The 17,922-nt window shown below is 47.7% G+C and overlaps 1 protein-coding gene across 1 annotated transcript in view; it reads right to left on the bottom strand.

Annotated features, from left to right (window-relative positions):
- Nucleotides 1–6,367, bottom strand: part of GREB1 (growth regulating estrogen receptor binding 1) — a 69,577-nt gene extending 63,210 nt beyond the window's left edge. Inside the window, exons 1-2 of the mRNA XM_060309299.1 lie at nucleotides 6,211–6,367; nucleotides 1,263–1,382 (exon numbers count right to left, since the gene is read on the bottom strand). Coding sequence (XP_060165282.1) covers nucleotides 1,263–1,382; nucleotides 6,211–6,367 — 277 coding nt within the window. The remainder of the gene's footprint in view (nucleotides 1–1,262; nucleotides 1,383–6,210) is intronic.
- Nucleotides 6,368–17,922: the final 11,555 nt, after the last annotated feature.

Consider the following 17,922-nt stretch of genomic DNA (forward strand, 5'->3'; position numbering starts at 1 on the left):
GGAAAAAAGGTCGTGGGCAGTCCATGTTCACTGTGCCCACCTGGAAATTCTTTGAAAATCGTGGTGGTGACCACCGGAGAGTTTGCCATTCTCTTATTTAATTAGGCGGCCTTTTAGCTCTTGGACACTAGAAGTCCTATATCACAAAGAGCTACTGTATCTGTTGCCCTTTTCCTGGAAGAGCAGCCCCAGGGAGGGCTGACTCCCTCCCCTGCCGGCCATCGCGCACAAGGTCAAGTCCAGGCCCCCAGGGAGGGTGCATGGGGCCTCCACGGCCGGTCTCATCACTCATCCAAGCCCTGCCTGGCCACCCCTCAGGCCCCTACCTACATAAACTAGTAGCAGTTCCCCAGATGGGCCGTGTTCCCCCTCCTCTAAGCCTTTGCACCTGCTGTTTTCTGTCGGGAATATCCCTCTCCCCCAGCCCTCTCGGTCTCCTGGCTAACTCCTGCTGACACTCCAAAACCCATAGGAAGGGCCAGCTCCTCCAGGAGGCCTTTCCCCAAACGCTCTACTGGCACCAGAAGCATCTCCCGTGCTCCCACGGACCCCTGCTGGCCCAGACCACCCCAACCTCCCAGCACTTTCTACACTGCACGCAGAGGGTCTGCTCACATAGCTTTGCTACACTGGGAGCTCTTGGACCTTTTATCTCCATATTTTCAGAGCAGGGCCTCAATACTTATTTTACTCAATTAACTGACCAACTAAGTAGTGACACTCCTTGACTGGTATGGTGACAGGTCAGGTGAACTTCCAACTGCTCAGTGACTTTGCCAGGTGGGGGAGCAGCAGACTAGAAGTGCACTCCAAGACCCTCAAGCGCAGAGCACAGGCTCCCATCCCTGAACAAAGGTGCCACCGCGCCTGGCATCTCCAAGCCTCGCTCCTCAACAGCAAAATGAGGATAACCTCACTGACGGTGAGGAGTTCCCGAGATAACGTATTGATAGATCTGCTTTTTCAACGGTAAAGCAGCCACAGATGTGAAAGATGACGCCTACTCATCAGTGCTGATATAAACACACGGTGGACGCTGACCTGAGCTGGGATATTCTGGTTTCTAAACGGCCGATGGAGAAAAATTAACTTTTGGATCGGAATGCGTTTGTAATGGTGGGGCTGTGCGAAGAGTGACAGGGCCCCACGTGGCGTGGCCAGTGCCGCCGGGACACGAGGGCCCGCCGGGCCACGGCCTGCTGGCGACGCGGGCACGGTCGCACCTCGGGGCCCCTCAGCACGCAGCCTGGCGGGCATCTCACCGTCTGTGGTGCAACTTCCTTCGGGCGGGGGGTGCATCTGGTAGGGGTTTGGGGGACAGTTCTGTTCCAGCCCCCCTTCCCCTTCCTCTTCCTCTTCCTCATTTTCCACTCGGCTTCCACCTAGACGTGGGAAAGGAGAGCAATGAGTAAGTCCACGGCGGGTCTTGGCAGCTAGTAATTAACCAGGCCTCACAGACACACGATTTAAGGAGGCCATTATCACCCTCCTTTACTCGCGGTGAAGGCCAAGACTCACTCAGGCCGGAAGTCCTTCCCAAGGTCACAGACTCTGGCTCCAAGCCTGGCCTTGTGACTTCAAACGCAGGTCCACGTCACCTCCCAGCCCCCAGAGGCACACACGTGTGCACGAGCAGCAGGGCTCAGCACAGACATAGCTGTTGACAAGGACTGAGCATGCAGCCTGCACACGGCAGGCCCTCCAAAAACATCTGTGTGGGAGGAACCACGGTGTAACATAAGGACCATTTTACAGCTAAGGAAACTGAGGTTCAGAGAGACCCAGTGATTCAACAAACCGTTAAGCAGCACAGCCGGTATGTTCCCAGTTATACCCAACACCCAAGCTGCCATTCTTGCCACTAACTGCATCGCTTGCTTTAGAACCCAAAGTCCGGTGGGAACAACCTTTACATTTATTTATCCCCAAGGGAAGACTGGATGTATACAAACCGGAAATGCGAACACCCGAATTTACCACACTCACCAAAAGAAGCCATCCCAGAACAGGCCAAGCGACTTTAAGAAACTTTTTTTAAGTGAAATAGTATTTTAGGAGTAATGGTAAGTGTGGAAACGGCCAGGAGAGCCAGGAATTGGCCAGGAAAATCCCACTCCCCCTGTGTGTGAGCTTCATCACAGCAATGAAAGAGCTGGTCTTCTCCACAGGCTCTCAGTTCCTGGAGAGTGTGGGCCCAGCCCGTATTCTGTAACCCAGGCACCTAGCAGAATGCCTCGTGCAGGAAACTACTTCCCAACTGGTCTGAGCACACACAGTTATACCTTATTTACCCAGCCTGCTAGAGAAAGAGGGTTTCACATCAATGAATTTACAAACTCCTTCTAACTTCTTTTAACTTCTTTGGGTAAAAAAATCCTTCTATCTTTAAATGTCATTTAAGAAATAGGATCCAGATTTCCTCATGGAATAGGGTCGTTACAAGCATCCTTAGATACCCTAGGCCGGGAGACAGTTGCTTCTTCCTTTTTCTTTTCTCTGTATCCTCCTCTAGTGCTGACCCCTTTGCTGCCAATCCTACTCTCATCTTAGCTGGCTCTCACACTCTCCATCCATCCAGTGGGTTACGTGGCTTTAGGTTAATGATGAAATTGTGCGCAGCAGAAAAAGATCGACTAGAAATCTGGGAACTCGAGTTTTAGTCCTTGGGTCTGCCATTGTCTGTGTGGCCACAGAAAAGTTACTTAACCTCTCTGTGCGTCAGATCTTGCATCTTTAAAATGAGGGGGTCACAGAAGGTCACTTTGAGCTGTGAGAGTCTATGTGGGGATATGTGGCTCTCAGAGTTGCACAGAACATTCCAGGTGTGATTTAATCAGTACAGGGTGCTGGGAGCATAACCTCAGGGTGGTCACCATTTGAAAGGTGCCGGAAGGACAAGAGGCAGAAGAAACTAACATCTTAGGCCGGCCCAGGCCCATGACCTTGGGAAGGTCACGGCAGGAAGTGAGCAAGAATTCCTAGTGTCTCCATCCCTCCAGGACGAGAGGACACAGAGGTGGCGGGGAGACTGTGAAAAGCTTACCCGGGAAAAACACAAAGGGCGTTGGAGGGGTAAAATGCAGAGCCTCCTTCAGCCGCTTCCTTCCTGCCATTAAATGCAGGCAGGGACGGTTTCAGCAGAAGGTGGAGTCACGCCCAGACCCCAGGTGCCAGCCATGCCGCTCGGGTCCTCACGGGGGCCCAAACCATCCTCTGGCCGTCTATGGAGTAGGTGGCTTAGAAGGCTGTCTGCAAAATCAAGACTAGTCTGTGAGCCAGAGACTCAGCTCCAGGGGCTCGGGGGAGGGGGTGGGGGTACAGCAAAGCACCAACAGTTAGAGTGAAAAGGGGAGAGAAAGCCGGGGACTTCGGCGCTCTGAGGGCACACACAGGAATGTCTGCACGTTACTCTGCTCCACCGAAAAGAACAGGAATCCAGACTGTCCGAGAGAATGAAAGGAGAGGGTCTTAAGCCTCTGCAAGTCAAAGAAAGGGCTCAAAATCCCGTTGCTGCTAAGAAAGCAGGATTAAAGGTCAAAGGTCTACATCAGACATTCCAGGGTCTTTGATGCGATCCTTCAGCCAGCAACAAGCCCAAGGAGACTTCCTAACCGGGGCCAGACTAAACCAGACTGTTTACCAAGGTCTCCTGGCAGGATGAGAGCTTTAAAATGGCCTTAGACAAAACCAACTGGACTGGGAGCTCAGGACCTTAAAACTCAACCACAGGAATCCAGGGGTTCCACGGCTGCACTGCACCCCATAGAGGATGAGGGCATGTGTTTTAATGATTAGAGTAAATGTTGTTTTCTTTCCATGAGAAGAAACCGTATGACATTCTGAGTGGGTAGGATTACAGGAATGTACCTGCATCTTGTTTAATAAATAAATACTTATCCCCAAATACTGGGGTTGTATTTGTTTGGTTGGCCTTCCTTTAAAAAACAATACGTAAAAGATTTCTCCTCTAGAAGGAGGGGGTAATACCCCTAATTTGTAGAACAAAGTAACAAGGGCCCTCTGAATCGCCCTCACAAATACAGAAAATGTTAACAGACCAAGGGGTGTTTTGGGGTACCAGCACCCTGGTCATTAAAAGCATCCTTAATGTTGCTGTCTGAGGAAGGACAGCAGTTAAGATAAGAGACCTGATGGAGAGACAGACTGACAAAACAAGCCCTCTGCACCACGTTCTATGATGCAGAAACCAGGGGCTCAAGCCCAGTGCTTGGTTGATGGTGACATTTAGCAAATCACCAACCCCCTCCTCCATCCTCCCAGTACTAGAGAAACAAAATCTCGGAGGATTCCTCTACGCTGTTTGCCAGACAGATGGGAAAATCATAGAGAGGGCCTGCTCTGGTTTTCATACCAACATGAGGGGCTGACCAAGCCGGCTGACAGCTGGCAGGGAGCCTGCGGCACTCAACATGGGGGGCCCGGGCCACGCAAGCCTCTAAGCTGTCCCTGGAAAGCAACACATGATGAGGGCAGATGAGGGCATCCCAAGGAGGCAACGTTCGGGATGCAGCCTCCCGCTTAGAGGCCAGCAAAGGTTGTCTATGGAGAGCTTCAACCCCAGGAAAGGCTGACTGGGAAACTCCAGGGCTTTCTCCCCACCTGTAAACGTCCTTCAAAACGTCAAATCCATCTTCCATCTTCCCAAATCATGGGATTTAATTACTGGTGGAGGTAAAAGCACTTTGTTGATTTTAAGGTGCCTTATTTATCATTAGATTGTTCACTTATCATTAGCAGCAAAGCCTTTCAATACTACAAGAAGTTAAGGATGAGCATTTAATATATATTTCACAGAAGTCTTTCAGCTAGCTGGAAACACACAATCTACAAGAGATCCCCCAGTAATTTCTCAAATGCCCCCAAGGTCACAGTAATGCTTCCTGTGCCAGAAAACCTTGGTACTTTCGACTTGAATACCAGAGAATTCTTGGGCTTCCTAATTCGTGCTTTTGATCACAATCTACTTTCTCCCAGACCCAGATCCAGTTCCTTTAGGTCCTTAGCGATTGCTATTTGCAAGGTTAATTTTGTAAGGACGTTTTAAATAGTGACACGAGAAATGCCTCCCTGCTGGAAAAAGGGACTTTCAGACATCACACGAGGACCTCTGAGACTCATTTTCCCTTATGTGCAACCGTCCCCAGCCCACCATCCTCACCCTGCACACACACACACACGTCGTGATCACCCCAAGACAGGACCCGGCATACTGCATGCTTCATTAATTTGTTAACTTTTGTTTTAAACCAGAGCCCTCTTTCACTTCAAAAGCTAAGAGAAGCGTGCAGGTAACTTCACGTGAAAGACAAAGTGACAAAAAGAACTTCCTTTAGCAATAACTCTCATACTCTGGATTGCTGTGGGTTACTTTTGACATGAAAATACACGACTACAAAACAAACAAACGAAAGATTGAAAAATACAACCAGTTTATTCTCTGGATAATTAAGTAAACCCTAAACTTAACCCCATGCCTGAAGATTATTCCTGGCACACGTTAAATCTATAAGGGTTTGTTCTTGGTTTTTAACAGTTTCTAGAGGGCTCTTGTAACTGCTATCACAAAGAAAAACTACGCTCCCTTGCAAAGATATGGCCACGGGCTTCCCTGGTGGCGCAGTGGTTGAGAGTCCGCTTGCCGATGCAGGGGACAAGGGTTCGTACCCCGGTCCGGGAAGATCCCACATGCCGCGGAGCGGCTGGGCCCGTGAGCCATGGCCGCTGAGCCTGCGCGTCCGGAGCCTATACTCCACAACGGGAGAGGCCACAACAGTGGGAAGCCCGCGTACCGCCAAAAAAAAAAAAAAAAAAAAGATATGGCCACTAATCACAAAGAGAAAAAATATATAACTGAGGGTCAAAAGCATGTTAAAATGTCTTACTTATCCAAGTGAGCCATCAAACCTTTTAATAAGAGTATAAGTAACAACCAATTCAGAACAGGCTGGCATGGCTTTCTTTCTCCTACTAGTCCAATGAACCATTTTATTCCTTGCAACTTTATGGCTGAAACTTACCTTAGTCTTAGCCAAGTAAGGATGGGATGCACGTGCACCTTTCTCTTTTCTAATAATTCTGTTCTTCCAGACCTAACGGTTTCTACAGTTTCCTCAGAAGAGGAAAGAGTTTCCAGTCCCACTGCTAACATTCTCACACACGGTAAAAGAAAGGCAGGCACGCATCTCCTACCTTCTAGGGCGGAAAGCTGCTGCTCCGCTTCCAGGTACAACTGGGAGAAGATGGGCCTGGGTACCAGGCTGTTGGAGCGCAGAGAGGCCTCGATGGAGTTGTGCAGGACCTCCTCAAACCGCGTCGTCTTCAGCTGTCCAGCGTAAGAGTTTCCCATCTCCAAGAGAGACGAAGCAGTCTTCTGTTTAAAATGGCATTTCAGTTTCAGTTAAAAAGCCTGACCCCGAGCGTGAAGCCCAAAGGTAGAAAGGATCCCCGCTGCAAGGAGGGGAGAGGGCCGCGTATCCCCGACTCAGCCAAAAGGAGGAGCAGAGGGCTCTCAGCTACGGCTACTGCCGGGCAATTACAGGAAGTTATATAAGTAACAGCTTTCTCTAATTTAGCACTCAGAGAGCAGAGTCTGACACCTCTTAGGAGATCTTACTAGAAACTGGCTCTTAGTCATCTGCAGGTTTCACAGACCCCCAGCTTTTCCCTGAGTGGTGATCCTGCTTTTGAGAGACCCCAGACAAATGACGCTTTCTTTTCCCTGACTTGAAGAAGAATAGCCCTGTGCCACTTTATGTGTGTGACGGCGGCTGACAATGCAGCGACCCATGACAACCAGTCCCCAGTTTCAGGATTACGGGACTCGGCCTCCCCTCACCCTCTCAGGAGGAAGGCTAGCAAGCAGATCTCCCCTCATTGCCTCCTCTGCTAAAAGGCCAATTATGAACACTTCCTCTAAAATGTTTTTAGTTTATTATGTTTCCACTAGACAAGTGATGCAGAATTACATCTGGAAATCTGGAAATTACACAAGAGGGTGGAAAAGCAGGAGGAAAATCACTATGTCCATCCCCCAAGATAAACACTGTGATTTTTTTTTTTTGGTAGCAGCTTAAGATCCAATTCACATAACACCCCATTCATGCGCTATATGTAAAAGAGATAAACAACAAGGTCCTACTGTGTAGCACAGGGAACTATATTCTATATCTTGTAATAACCTATAATGGAAAAGAATACAAAAAAGAAGATATATATGTATAACTGAATCACTTTGCTGTACACCAGAACTAATACATGTTAAATCAACGATGCCTCAATTTTTTTAAAAAAAGGTACAACTCAATGGTTTTCAGTATATTCCCATGTGGCACAACCATCACACAATTGATTTTAGAACACCGTCACCACCCCCGAAAGAAATCTCATACCCTTTGGCTGTCACCCCTAAGTCCCCAATCCTCCAGCCATAGGCAGCCACTAATTTACGTTATGTCTATTAGACATATTAACAGAATCATACAGTATGTGGTCCTTCCTTCCGTTAGCGCAACGTCTTTACCATTCCTCTGTGTTAAGCACGCGTCAATACTCCATTCTCTCTGATACTTTGATGCATTCTTTCCAGACTTAATTCTCTGGGGCACAGGAGGGAGCTGGGAGACTGTATCCACATGGTAATAATCCCTTTATGATACAATTTTTGATTCTGCTCTTCTCATCTGACATAAACATTTCATCCAAACCTCTTACAAATGCTGTTAGAAGCAGTTTAATGGCTGCATCGCATTCCATTGAGTGAAGGTTCAGGTATTTGCTAAGACATTCCTCTGGGATCAGACATATGGTTAAACCCCTATATTTAGTGCTTCCTAAGAACGGGCATTTAAATGTATATTCCTTCCTAACGTTTTCTGTTTAGTTTCTATTTCATTTCGTTTCTGGTTTAGATCTCCCTTTTTCTCTTTCCTTTTGGTTTAATTTGCTGTACTTTTACCAAACGTCTAAAAATGACTCTTTCATCATCATCTTTATTTTCCATCTTACTGCTTTGATAAGGAAGATATTTAGGGCTATACATTTTCCTCTGGGCGCCTCTTGTGCTGTGGCCCCTAGGTTTAGTGTAAAGTGTTCCCCTTTAGACAGTTTATGATCTCCCTTTTGAGTCCCTTTTTGATCCTATAATTATCCAGGAACATAGGTTTAATTTCTAAATAGTCTGAATTTGGGAGGAAGAAGGATTAGCCTGATATTATTTATTTCTAATTTTTATTGGATAATCACGACTGTGGCCTTTAAAAACTCTACTTTTAAAATTTGTTAAGGGTTTCTTTTTGACAGGTGCCAGATGGATTTTTACAAATATGCTGTCATATGAGAAAAGATTAAACTCTCTTCAAGGTATGAAAGTAGACTATTCAACTTTTCTACATCCTCATATATTTCCTGCCTCCTCTACTACTAATGTCCAAAGTGCCATTTGACTTCAAAATAGAACAAGGTGGGGAATTCCCTGGTGGTCCAGAGGTTAGGACTCCACGCTTCCACTGCAGAGGGCCCAGGTTCAATCCCCAGTCGGGGAACTAAGATCCCGCAAGTTGCAGCCAAAAAAAAAAAAAAAAAAGCACAGATGCCATCCCCGACATGACCACAGGACACTGGCTTCCTGCTTCGTTACGGTGACACACACTCGGTCACACAAGTTGTGAGACTGGCTTCACATCCCAGGCACCTCCTTACACATCACTCTGACTGAAGACGTATCTAAGAAATTCCCCTTGTTCTTGTTCCATAGGTGGCTAAGCAATTTCAAGATGGGACCGTTGGTGCCCTGAGGAGCTCTGGTTTCCCTCCTGAGGGTAAAATGGGGGTGTCGTCAGGTTGATTTTCTGCCTCTGTTGTAAGAAAGGTTCAGGCTTCCTTCTTCCAACTAAAAGTAAATGGAAACCATTAAACACTTCCTGCTTGGGGCAATAATTCCTGAGCACAGGGCCTCCCCTCGGTCAGCCCCTGCTTACAGCCTGGGGAAATGAGCTGGTGGGAGGATTGCTTCAGGAATTAGCACGAACAAAAAGAAAGCGCTCCTGAAAGAGAGAGGGGAGCGGCTGGAGCCACCTAATAGCCTGAGTCAGAAGAGGCTCCCAGGCCCTCTGCCTTTTCTCTTGACCCGCAGCCTCCTTCAGTACGTAAATGAGGGATTACGGGCCACATGTGGGGACGCCTGTGTCTGTTTCCATTCAGGGTGGTCCATGGAAAGCTGCCGCCAATTACTAACATCACGAATGCCTCCTGTTTCTATAGATCTTTGTCTGAAGAGCTTAACGCACACAGAAAGCAGCTCTACTTCTGGCCCATTTTACCTGGAGCCCCTGCAGAATGATGCTCAACGGTTGAAAGAAATGCTCGGGGCATCCAGACCCTCCCTTCCCAAGGTCCTGGGCCGCTCACCTGGCAGCGGATTGGCACCCTGAGCCCAGAGGGCTCCAGCGGTTAAGGCAGAACAATGCCTGGTGTGGACAGAGCAGGAAAGAGGACGAAAGAAAACTAATATTGTCCGGCTCCCGTGTGCCAGGCCCCCTGCTCAATACACTTGGTAGCCGTGTGAGGGATATTACGAAGCCCATCACAAAGATGGCAAATCCTAGTCTCAGAGATGATAAGTAACCTGAAAGAACTCTTGTTGGAAGAAAACAGAATTCGGGGTTGGGGGAAGGAGAGGGGAAGGGGAGGGAAGGAGGGTAGGAGGGAAGGAGAAACACAAAAGGGACAAGGGCATAGACAGAAGAGCGCTCACACTCAAAAAATGGAAATTGTGGGCTTCCCTGGTGGCGCAGTGGTTGAGAGTCTGCCCGCCGATGCAGGGTACACGGGTTCGAGCCCTGGTCCAGGAAGAGCCCACATGCCGCGGAGCGGCTGGGCCCGTGAGCCATGGCCGCTGAGCCTGCGCGTCCGGAGCCTGTGCTCCGCAACGGGAGAGGCCACAGCGGTGAGAGGCCCGCGTCCCGCAAAAAAAAAAACAAAAAAAAAAAATGGAAATTGTATTTTACAACCTTAAGCAAACATCAAAGCTTTAATGTCTAGAAGCAAAAAGTGAGAGAGACAATGACCCCACTCCTGATCTAATGAGGCATTTGAAATCCTGAGTAAATGCTGGTAACTGGAGATGGGGAAGGAAACTGAGAATCGTACGACAATGCTCTGGCCCTTTCTGTTAGTCCTACTGGACCGCAATCAAATGGTGTGGAAAATTCCTACCTACACCTGGCAATGCTCCAGCTCACTGACAAGACCACCTGCCAGTGAGGAGTCAGGGCTCAGAGGGCAGACAGAGCAGGCTGAGATGGAGGCCCACTGGCGTGCTAGGATCCCACAACTGTCACACGGGGAACTAAAGAGCCAGAGAGAGGACAGCCTCGCTCAGGGTCAAAACACCAAAGCCAAACTCCTCCCCAAAGCCTCGTGGATCCAGGGCGACACCTGTGACCTCCCGGGACTGGGTTCTGCCACTCGCTCCCTGGGTTCAGCCCCTTTGCTCATCTCCTGCTGCAGTTACTCAAGTCTGCAAACTGCGGGGATTCCTTTCCCACCCTGACACAGTCACACTCTGCTGCCTGCCTTCCAAGGCCTGGCCCAGCCCCTCCCAATGCTGGTGTGTGACGCTCTTCAACCACAGAATCTGGAGCAGTGCCCATCACCACAGCGACGACGGTCAGACCACGGCCTTCACCTTAATGCACAGGAGCCTGGTATAGTAGACAGAGAGAGCATGTGTGGCTCACCAGGCCTCGGTATTCTCATCTGTAAAATGGGCTCTTTGAAGGACTCACTGGTCATCACAGAGAGCAGAAGACACAGAGTGTGAAAGTGCCTAGCAGAGCACCTGGTAGTCAGTGCACAACCATTCATTTCTAGCTAAATCTGAACAGGTGTGAAAAGATAAGAACTTCAAATCATAAGTGACAAGGGACAAAAAAGTGCTATAGTCCATAATTCCTACAACGTAAGGTGGGGGCAGGGGTCTTGGGGAGAATCAGTGAGAACTCAGGCGGTCCAAAGGGGCTGGTACCCAAAGTGGGCCAAAAAGGAAGAGTAGGATATTTTGGGCCAAAAATTGGGACTAACATTTGGGAAAGAAACAGGAGGGTACACAGGCAAGAAAGCTCCACGAATATACACATGCTGTAGAAAAAGAAAATAAGTGCATTTGATGAGTAGTAAAGGTGGCACCACGACAGGAAAAAAACGAAAACTGAGGGTAAAAATTAGACATTGTTTTAGGAGGCAACAGCCCTGAAGCTTCAGAACTAGGGATTTATGTTGCTAAAGGTGATATTTTAAGCAGGTCAGCTGGACAGGGATGTTTGGAACAAAATTGGAGGGAAGACCCAGAGGCAGGAGGCCTGGTGGAGATAAATTAGGAGCTTGGGATTAACATACACACACTACTGTATATAAAAGAGACAAATAACAAGGACCTACTGCAGAGCACAGGGAACTCTAGTCAATATCTCATAATAACCTATGATGGAAAAGAATCTGAAAAGAATAGAGATATATATAAATATGTATAACTGAATCACTTTGCTGTACACTTGAAACAACACTGTACATTAACTATACTTCAATAAAGAAATAAAAATAAAAACAGCATTTGCTCACTTCCTGTCTCTGTGTCACATTTTGGTAATTCTCACAATATTTCCAACCCTCCGCCAGCAAAAAGATTTTGACTCACTGAAGGCTCAGATGATGGTTCTCATTTTTTAGCAATAAAGTACTTTTTAATTGGGATACATACATTTTTTAAACAAAATGCTATTGCACACTTAATAGACTACAGTATAAACATAACTTTTATATGCACTAAGAAACCAAAAATTCATGTGATTCACTTTATTGCAGTGGCCTGGAACTGAACCTGAACTATCTCCAAGGTGTGCCTATAACTATTTTGGAAGATGGGGAAAGGAAAAAGATGGATACACACACGTTTGGTGGGGAGGAGGAAAGAGGTGTGAGAACCCTCAATTCTCATTCCGTGGTAAGAATGAAAAGATGGTCTCGGAATAATCAAGAAAGTGCAACATCAGTTATTACTTGTAAATAAAGAGGTAAATTCCAGAAAATTAAAGAAAAGAAAGAATTAAGAGATGGTTGCCTCTACGTAGCAGGCATTGGAGTGGAAATAGGTGAGAAGGAGATCACTGTTTTTCATTTTAAAGCTTATAACATTTAACTTTTTAGACTGTATGCATTTTTACGTTTATTAAAAGCTGAAGGTTACATTTTTAAAAATTAATGAAATGCAGGCTTTATGCATATCCATTTTTATAATGGATGATGGACATCACACAGCACCTCAGTAGGAGAGCAACTGAAGATCTTGGTGAACTACAGACCTACAGCAAAGGCAGGCCACCCTGCTAAGCATCTCCACAAGCATCACTGAATTTAATCCTAGCAACAATCCTTTCTGGTCATTATTTCTCTCCCTACTTGTATCCTTATTTTACAGATGAAGAAACTAAGGCTCAGGGAGGTTGGGAGACCTGTCTAATGACACACAGCTAGTGCCTGGTCTGGAATTAAAAGCCCATCTCCAAGAATCTCTTCCATGACAAGTAGTATTTAAGAAGTTTAAACTAGTAGAATTGAAAAATCTCAGACATCCTCGGTTTAAAGGTTATAAACTTGTATTACCATTACCTTCTAGTGTTTTTTTCCAGTCGCGTCAAGACATTTCCCAATTTTACAGAATGCTATGGTATTCCTCAAAACTTCTAGAGGATGGCACTGGAGGGTCGGCCTCACGACACAAAGCATGCACACACACCCAAAGTTGGACATCCTCCCAGGCTAAGTGTTCTCGCTGGTACTCTGGGAGTAATTATTATTACTGCAATTATTACACAGCAATTATTACACAGCAATTAATGCTGCAATTATTCATAGGAGAAGGTTCATAGGAGGTTCATATTCATAGGAGAGAAGGTTCATATTCATAGGAGAAGGTTCTACCTATACTCACTGAACCACATGACTGACCTTATAAAGTCCCTATTATAGTACTTACATACATAGTACAGCATTACATCCAAAGTGAACAAAAGAAAAATATAAAAACCTCTGTTCATATCTATTTTACCTAACCATTATATTATTTTTCAGTGTATGTTTTATAATGTAAATAATATACAGCGGTCCATGTATGCAATTTATGCATCAATAGACAGATATATACATACATATGAGGGGCGACCCGAGTTTGAATGAAAGAATAAGGAAACCAATATTTGTTTAGTATCTCCTTTGTGCCAGCAGTTCTGTGACAAAAGTACTATTGTCTTCATTTTGCAGGTGAAGAGACTGTGTCTGGGGTTTAAAAGCATCAATTGTCTTCACATCGTTATTATTTCCTTTAGCAACAGAAACCCCAAGAACATTTTACGTAATAATCAAAATAATAGTCATCACTTACGAGGGCCACTTTGTGCAGACACCGTTCTTAGTTTACATTTATCATTTATTTCATTTTCACCATGGCCCTAAAATGCACATAGCATGGTTCTCATTTTATATATTAGGAAACTGAGGCAGGATGAGATTAAGTGACTTGTGCAAGGTCTCACATTTGGGACAATTTTAGAATGTCGAATAATGGCCCAAAGCAAGGGAATCTTTGCTTTCAATGACGTCGGTGACTTCAGAAAAGGGAGCATTTTCTAAAGTTCTTGTTTTTTGTTTTTGTTTTTTTAACGGTGTTCACTTGTCCGGCCATGCCAAAACTTTTGGTTAGAAGAGGACTGCCTTAGGTTCTTCCTTAGTGGTACTTTACCAAGAGGGGGGCTGCCATGACAAGAAAACACAGCATCAGCAAATGAAAAGCCCCATTTAAAAAGGTACATTTCTAGGGCTTCCCTGGTGGCGCAGTGGTTGAGAGTCTGCCTGCCGATGCAGGGGACACGGGTTCGTGCCCCGGTCCGGGAAGATCCCACATGCCGCGGAGCGGCTGGGCCCGTGAGCCATGGCCGCTGAGCCTGCGTGTCCGGAGCCTGTGCTCCGCACCGGGAGAGGCCACAACAGTGAGAGGCCCGCGTACGGCAAAAAAGAAAAGGTACATTTCTAGCCAGACAAAGAAAACCAAGAGCGTTCTAAAAATGCTACGTGAAGACAGGTCTCCCCGAGGGAGGAAGGCGAGCAGGCTCACTGCTGCTTCACGAGACAGGCAGAACACACAAATAATCAGCGGGCCGGCCCGCCGGGGCCTGGACAGTGTCCGCCTCCCCAACAGCCCGACTGGCCCTTTCCTGGAGATTAAAGCAGGGATTAAACCAGACTCCAGCCCTTTCAAAGAAAAACATTCTCGTTCCGGCCTCTCCTTGAAGTGACCTTTTTCCTTTTTCTTTCTTTTTTTTAAAGAATAGACTATCAAAAGTTTTGGGGAATACCCTGGCAGTCCAGTGGTTAGGACTCCGTGCTTCCACTGCAGGGGGCACAGGTTCCATCCCTGGTCGGGGAGCTAAGATCCCACAAGCCACGAAGTGTGGCAAAAAAAAAAAAAAAAAGAATATCAAAAGTTTTGCCCAAGAGACAGAAAATCCATTTCACTTAAAAAGCTCACTGACACTGGGAACCCTGAAGAGCTCTGTGTCCAGCTAAACTCTGGGTCCACAAAGATTTTCCTGTTCCTTTCTGAGCACCTTTCAGCTTTGCCTGTTATCGGTCAGGTACGCAGCACCTCTGCTTAAGCCCAGAGCTCGCATCTGTCAACAACAGTTATTGGTTCCTGGAATGGCTGGAACTCGCTTCCGAAGGATGCCGCCCAGCTCTGTGTATCCCTGGCTGCTGCGCACTGGCCATTCTGCTCATAAAAATAAAGCTACCACCTCCCCTTGCTGCTCACCCAACAGAGCCGGCTCTCCCCTCCCCCAGAGGGATCTCTGCTAACCCGTAGAGGGATCCTCACCCACATCCCGTTTCCTCCAGACGTCCAGAGGCGCACATCGTTGGCTGGGTCCCTCTGCGTGTGGAGACTGAGGCCAGCGATGTGCTGGGGGCAAGCTCTTGGTTTCTCAGCCATGGTGTCGACTTAGATCAAAACCAGCAGGACTCTCAGAGAGGACCCTGCAGGTCCCTTTGAGTTATAAGATAATAAACCCCTCAGGAAAGTTGGACTTCACCAACTTCAAACAATTTTTCAAATGCAAAAGCGTTCATAATCTGCCTGCTGGGTAGTAAAAAGCATGTACTTTGGAATAAGGCCACCAGGGGCTTCATTTATGACTATGGTTCTTTTGAGCTGTGTGGCCTTGGGCAAGTTACCTAACCTCTCTGAACCTCCATTTCTTCACTTGTAAAATGAGTATAATACGAACCACCTCCCAGAGTTGTAATGAGGGCTAAGTGAACTAACATATATAGAGTTGTTGGCACATAGTAGATGTTAATAAACTCTAGTTTTCTCTCTTAAATTGGAATTAACGGATCCTAATTCTAATTTCTAGATGCTAACCAGAGATCTTGACTTAACCTGACTCACTGTACTCCGATAGCAATAATTAAACTGGCTTCCTTTAGGGGTACACCAATTGCAATGTGCCTATGCAAGTAGATGGCATTTCCACACGGCTTATCCCCCTTTCTCTCAAGACTTGAAGCCGCTTGACAACAGAAACTATTCTAGTCACTTCTTTATTTCCCATAAATACTGCAGGTCCCGGATAATAACTCCTAAAAGGAGGCAGAGGGAGACGGAAAGGGAGAGGGAGACCACCAGTTCAAGGTTATAGTGAGGACGGCAAAGAAACGGAGCGTGGTCCTGCGTGAAAGCATCATGGAGACTCAGAAGTCCCAGGTGTACCACGTAGACGCACCTGAGGTTTTCATTTCGGACCCCAGGATGCCATCGCTGTTCCAGTTCCAGAAAGTGTATTAGCTAATGCCTCCCTGCCCCAGGTATTACCTGAACTCACCTGTTTTCCATCCCAAGCAGGGTCAGAGGGGAGCCCTTCCCGTGAGCATCGAAGTTCAAGATGTGCACTTCTGTTCTTTCCTCATGAACACTCTGCTACCCCGCGGGCCCTGTTTGTGCCTGTTCTTCCCTGGGCTCACACGGAGGCCAACGTTCATGGCTTCCTCTCCTCCACCCCCAGCGCTCTGCACACACCTCACTGGGCTCCGGGTTTCTCCCCCTAAAGCCACACAGGGTGTGTCTGCATTTCCCCCCCTCCTCGGGGGCTTGAACTGCTGGATGAAGCCGCCAAGCTCACTCATCCCCATGGAGCCCAGAACAGTTTCTTCGGAGCAGATCTGGCAAAGGATCAGCCGTTGACTTGGCTCATTACCCCAGGCGGCCAGAGACCCCGCTCGCCCTCCACCCGGGCCACCCCAGGCTCAAAGAGAAGACACAGCTGGAGGCCTTCAAGGTCTCAGAACCAAGTTCATACAGCTAGGTCTGTCCTAAGCCACAAATCGACAACTCCGAGCCTGTTCTCTGCTTCATGAGAAACAGTGAACCTTCCTCTTAGATTCATGGTTTTGCCCTAAAGTTAAATGCTTAAATAGTCTAATTTGGAGACACGGCAGTAATATTTCATTCCTACTTGGAGCTAAGGGTGAAAGTGAAAGACACAGAGTCCCTGACCTGGAGAAACTCACAGGTAGGGAGGAAGTGCAGGTAAACAAGGCAGTGTGACCGTTGCCTTAGCAGGGATTTAGGCAAGAGGGCAGCTCCAAAGGAAACAGAGATGGGCATGGAAGGTTCTATCTCAAGTCAATCTCAGGGTAACTCCCAGAAGAGCTGAATCTGGGGGATAAGCACAGGTTTGCCAGCTGAATATAAGCAAGGGCATTCGGGCAGGAGGTGGGCAACACACCCAGGCTTGACCCGGGGGTGACACCCACATGTGATTGGGGAACACAGGTCCTTCCAGATGCTGGAGCATGGTGGGGCGGGGGGGCAGGCGTAGGAGGGTGATGAGGCCCGTCTAGACTAAGCCCTGTGAACACACACTCAGACTTAACCCTGTAGAGTCAGGCAAGGGCTTTAAGGTGGCTGGACCAGACTGTGAGGGAGATTCCCTAGGCTTCCTAAGGAGTATAGGAGAATACTGCAGTACACCGGGACTCAAGGAGGACACAAAGACTGGCTCACGTGGAGGCTGAGGAAGAGGGGAGACTGGGCTTTGGAAAGAGGAGGAAGTCGGTGGTGTCATCATCGCAATGCAGGACAGGGGCCGTGGGAGGTCTGAGGTACCCCACGCGCCGGGTGCTCAGGACCCTCCAGCCATCCCCTGGCTTGCCATCTGTTCCCTCACAAGCATCCGCTGAGCTACGTGCAAAATGGGGCTGGTACCCACTTGTCTTTGTCCTCTGTCTCCTCTCAGCCTCGCCTGGAGAGGTGACCGAGAACAGAGAAGAAAGCGTCCATGCCCTGGAGTCAAAGCCCGAGTTCAAGTCCATGAAAGAGAAGACCCATGCACAGCCCCCGCCAGGTCTCTCTTCCCCTCCCTTTGCCATCTGCCTCCATTCTGAATCACATCCAAAACACATCTGTGGTCCTCAGACCCTCCCACCTGACCCTCTCCGGAGACAGCCCTCCCCCGGAATCCCTGCTGACCTCAGGGCCTCCCGGAAGGTAACCACCAATGCCCCAAATTCCAGCTCAGATCTGAGCTGCCACTAACCCCGTTCCTTCCTTCTCCCACATCCCTACAGCAAAAGTTAAGAATCCTTCCACCGACACACAAGTATGGTGATTTATTTCTTATGAGACCAAAGTTTCAGAAAACAGAACAAAAGCAAAAGCCCTGTCAAGACTGCATTTCCAATCTCCTCCTGTACCTCCCGCGGCACGGTGGGCCCTCGCGTATGAGGAATGGCTGTGATGCTTTGGGAGACGAGGAAGAATATATGATGTGACCATAAACGTATTCAGACGGCAGG

This window comes from Globicephala melas, chromosome 12 (assembly GCF_963455315.2).
Source record: "Globicephala melas chromosome 12, mGloMel1.2, whole genome shotgun sequence".
In the NCBI taxonomy this organism is placed as follows: domain Eukaryota; kingdom Metazoa; phylum Chordata; class Mammalia; order Artiodactyla; family Delphinidae; genus Globicephala; species Globicephala melas.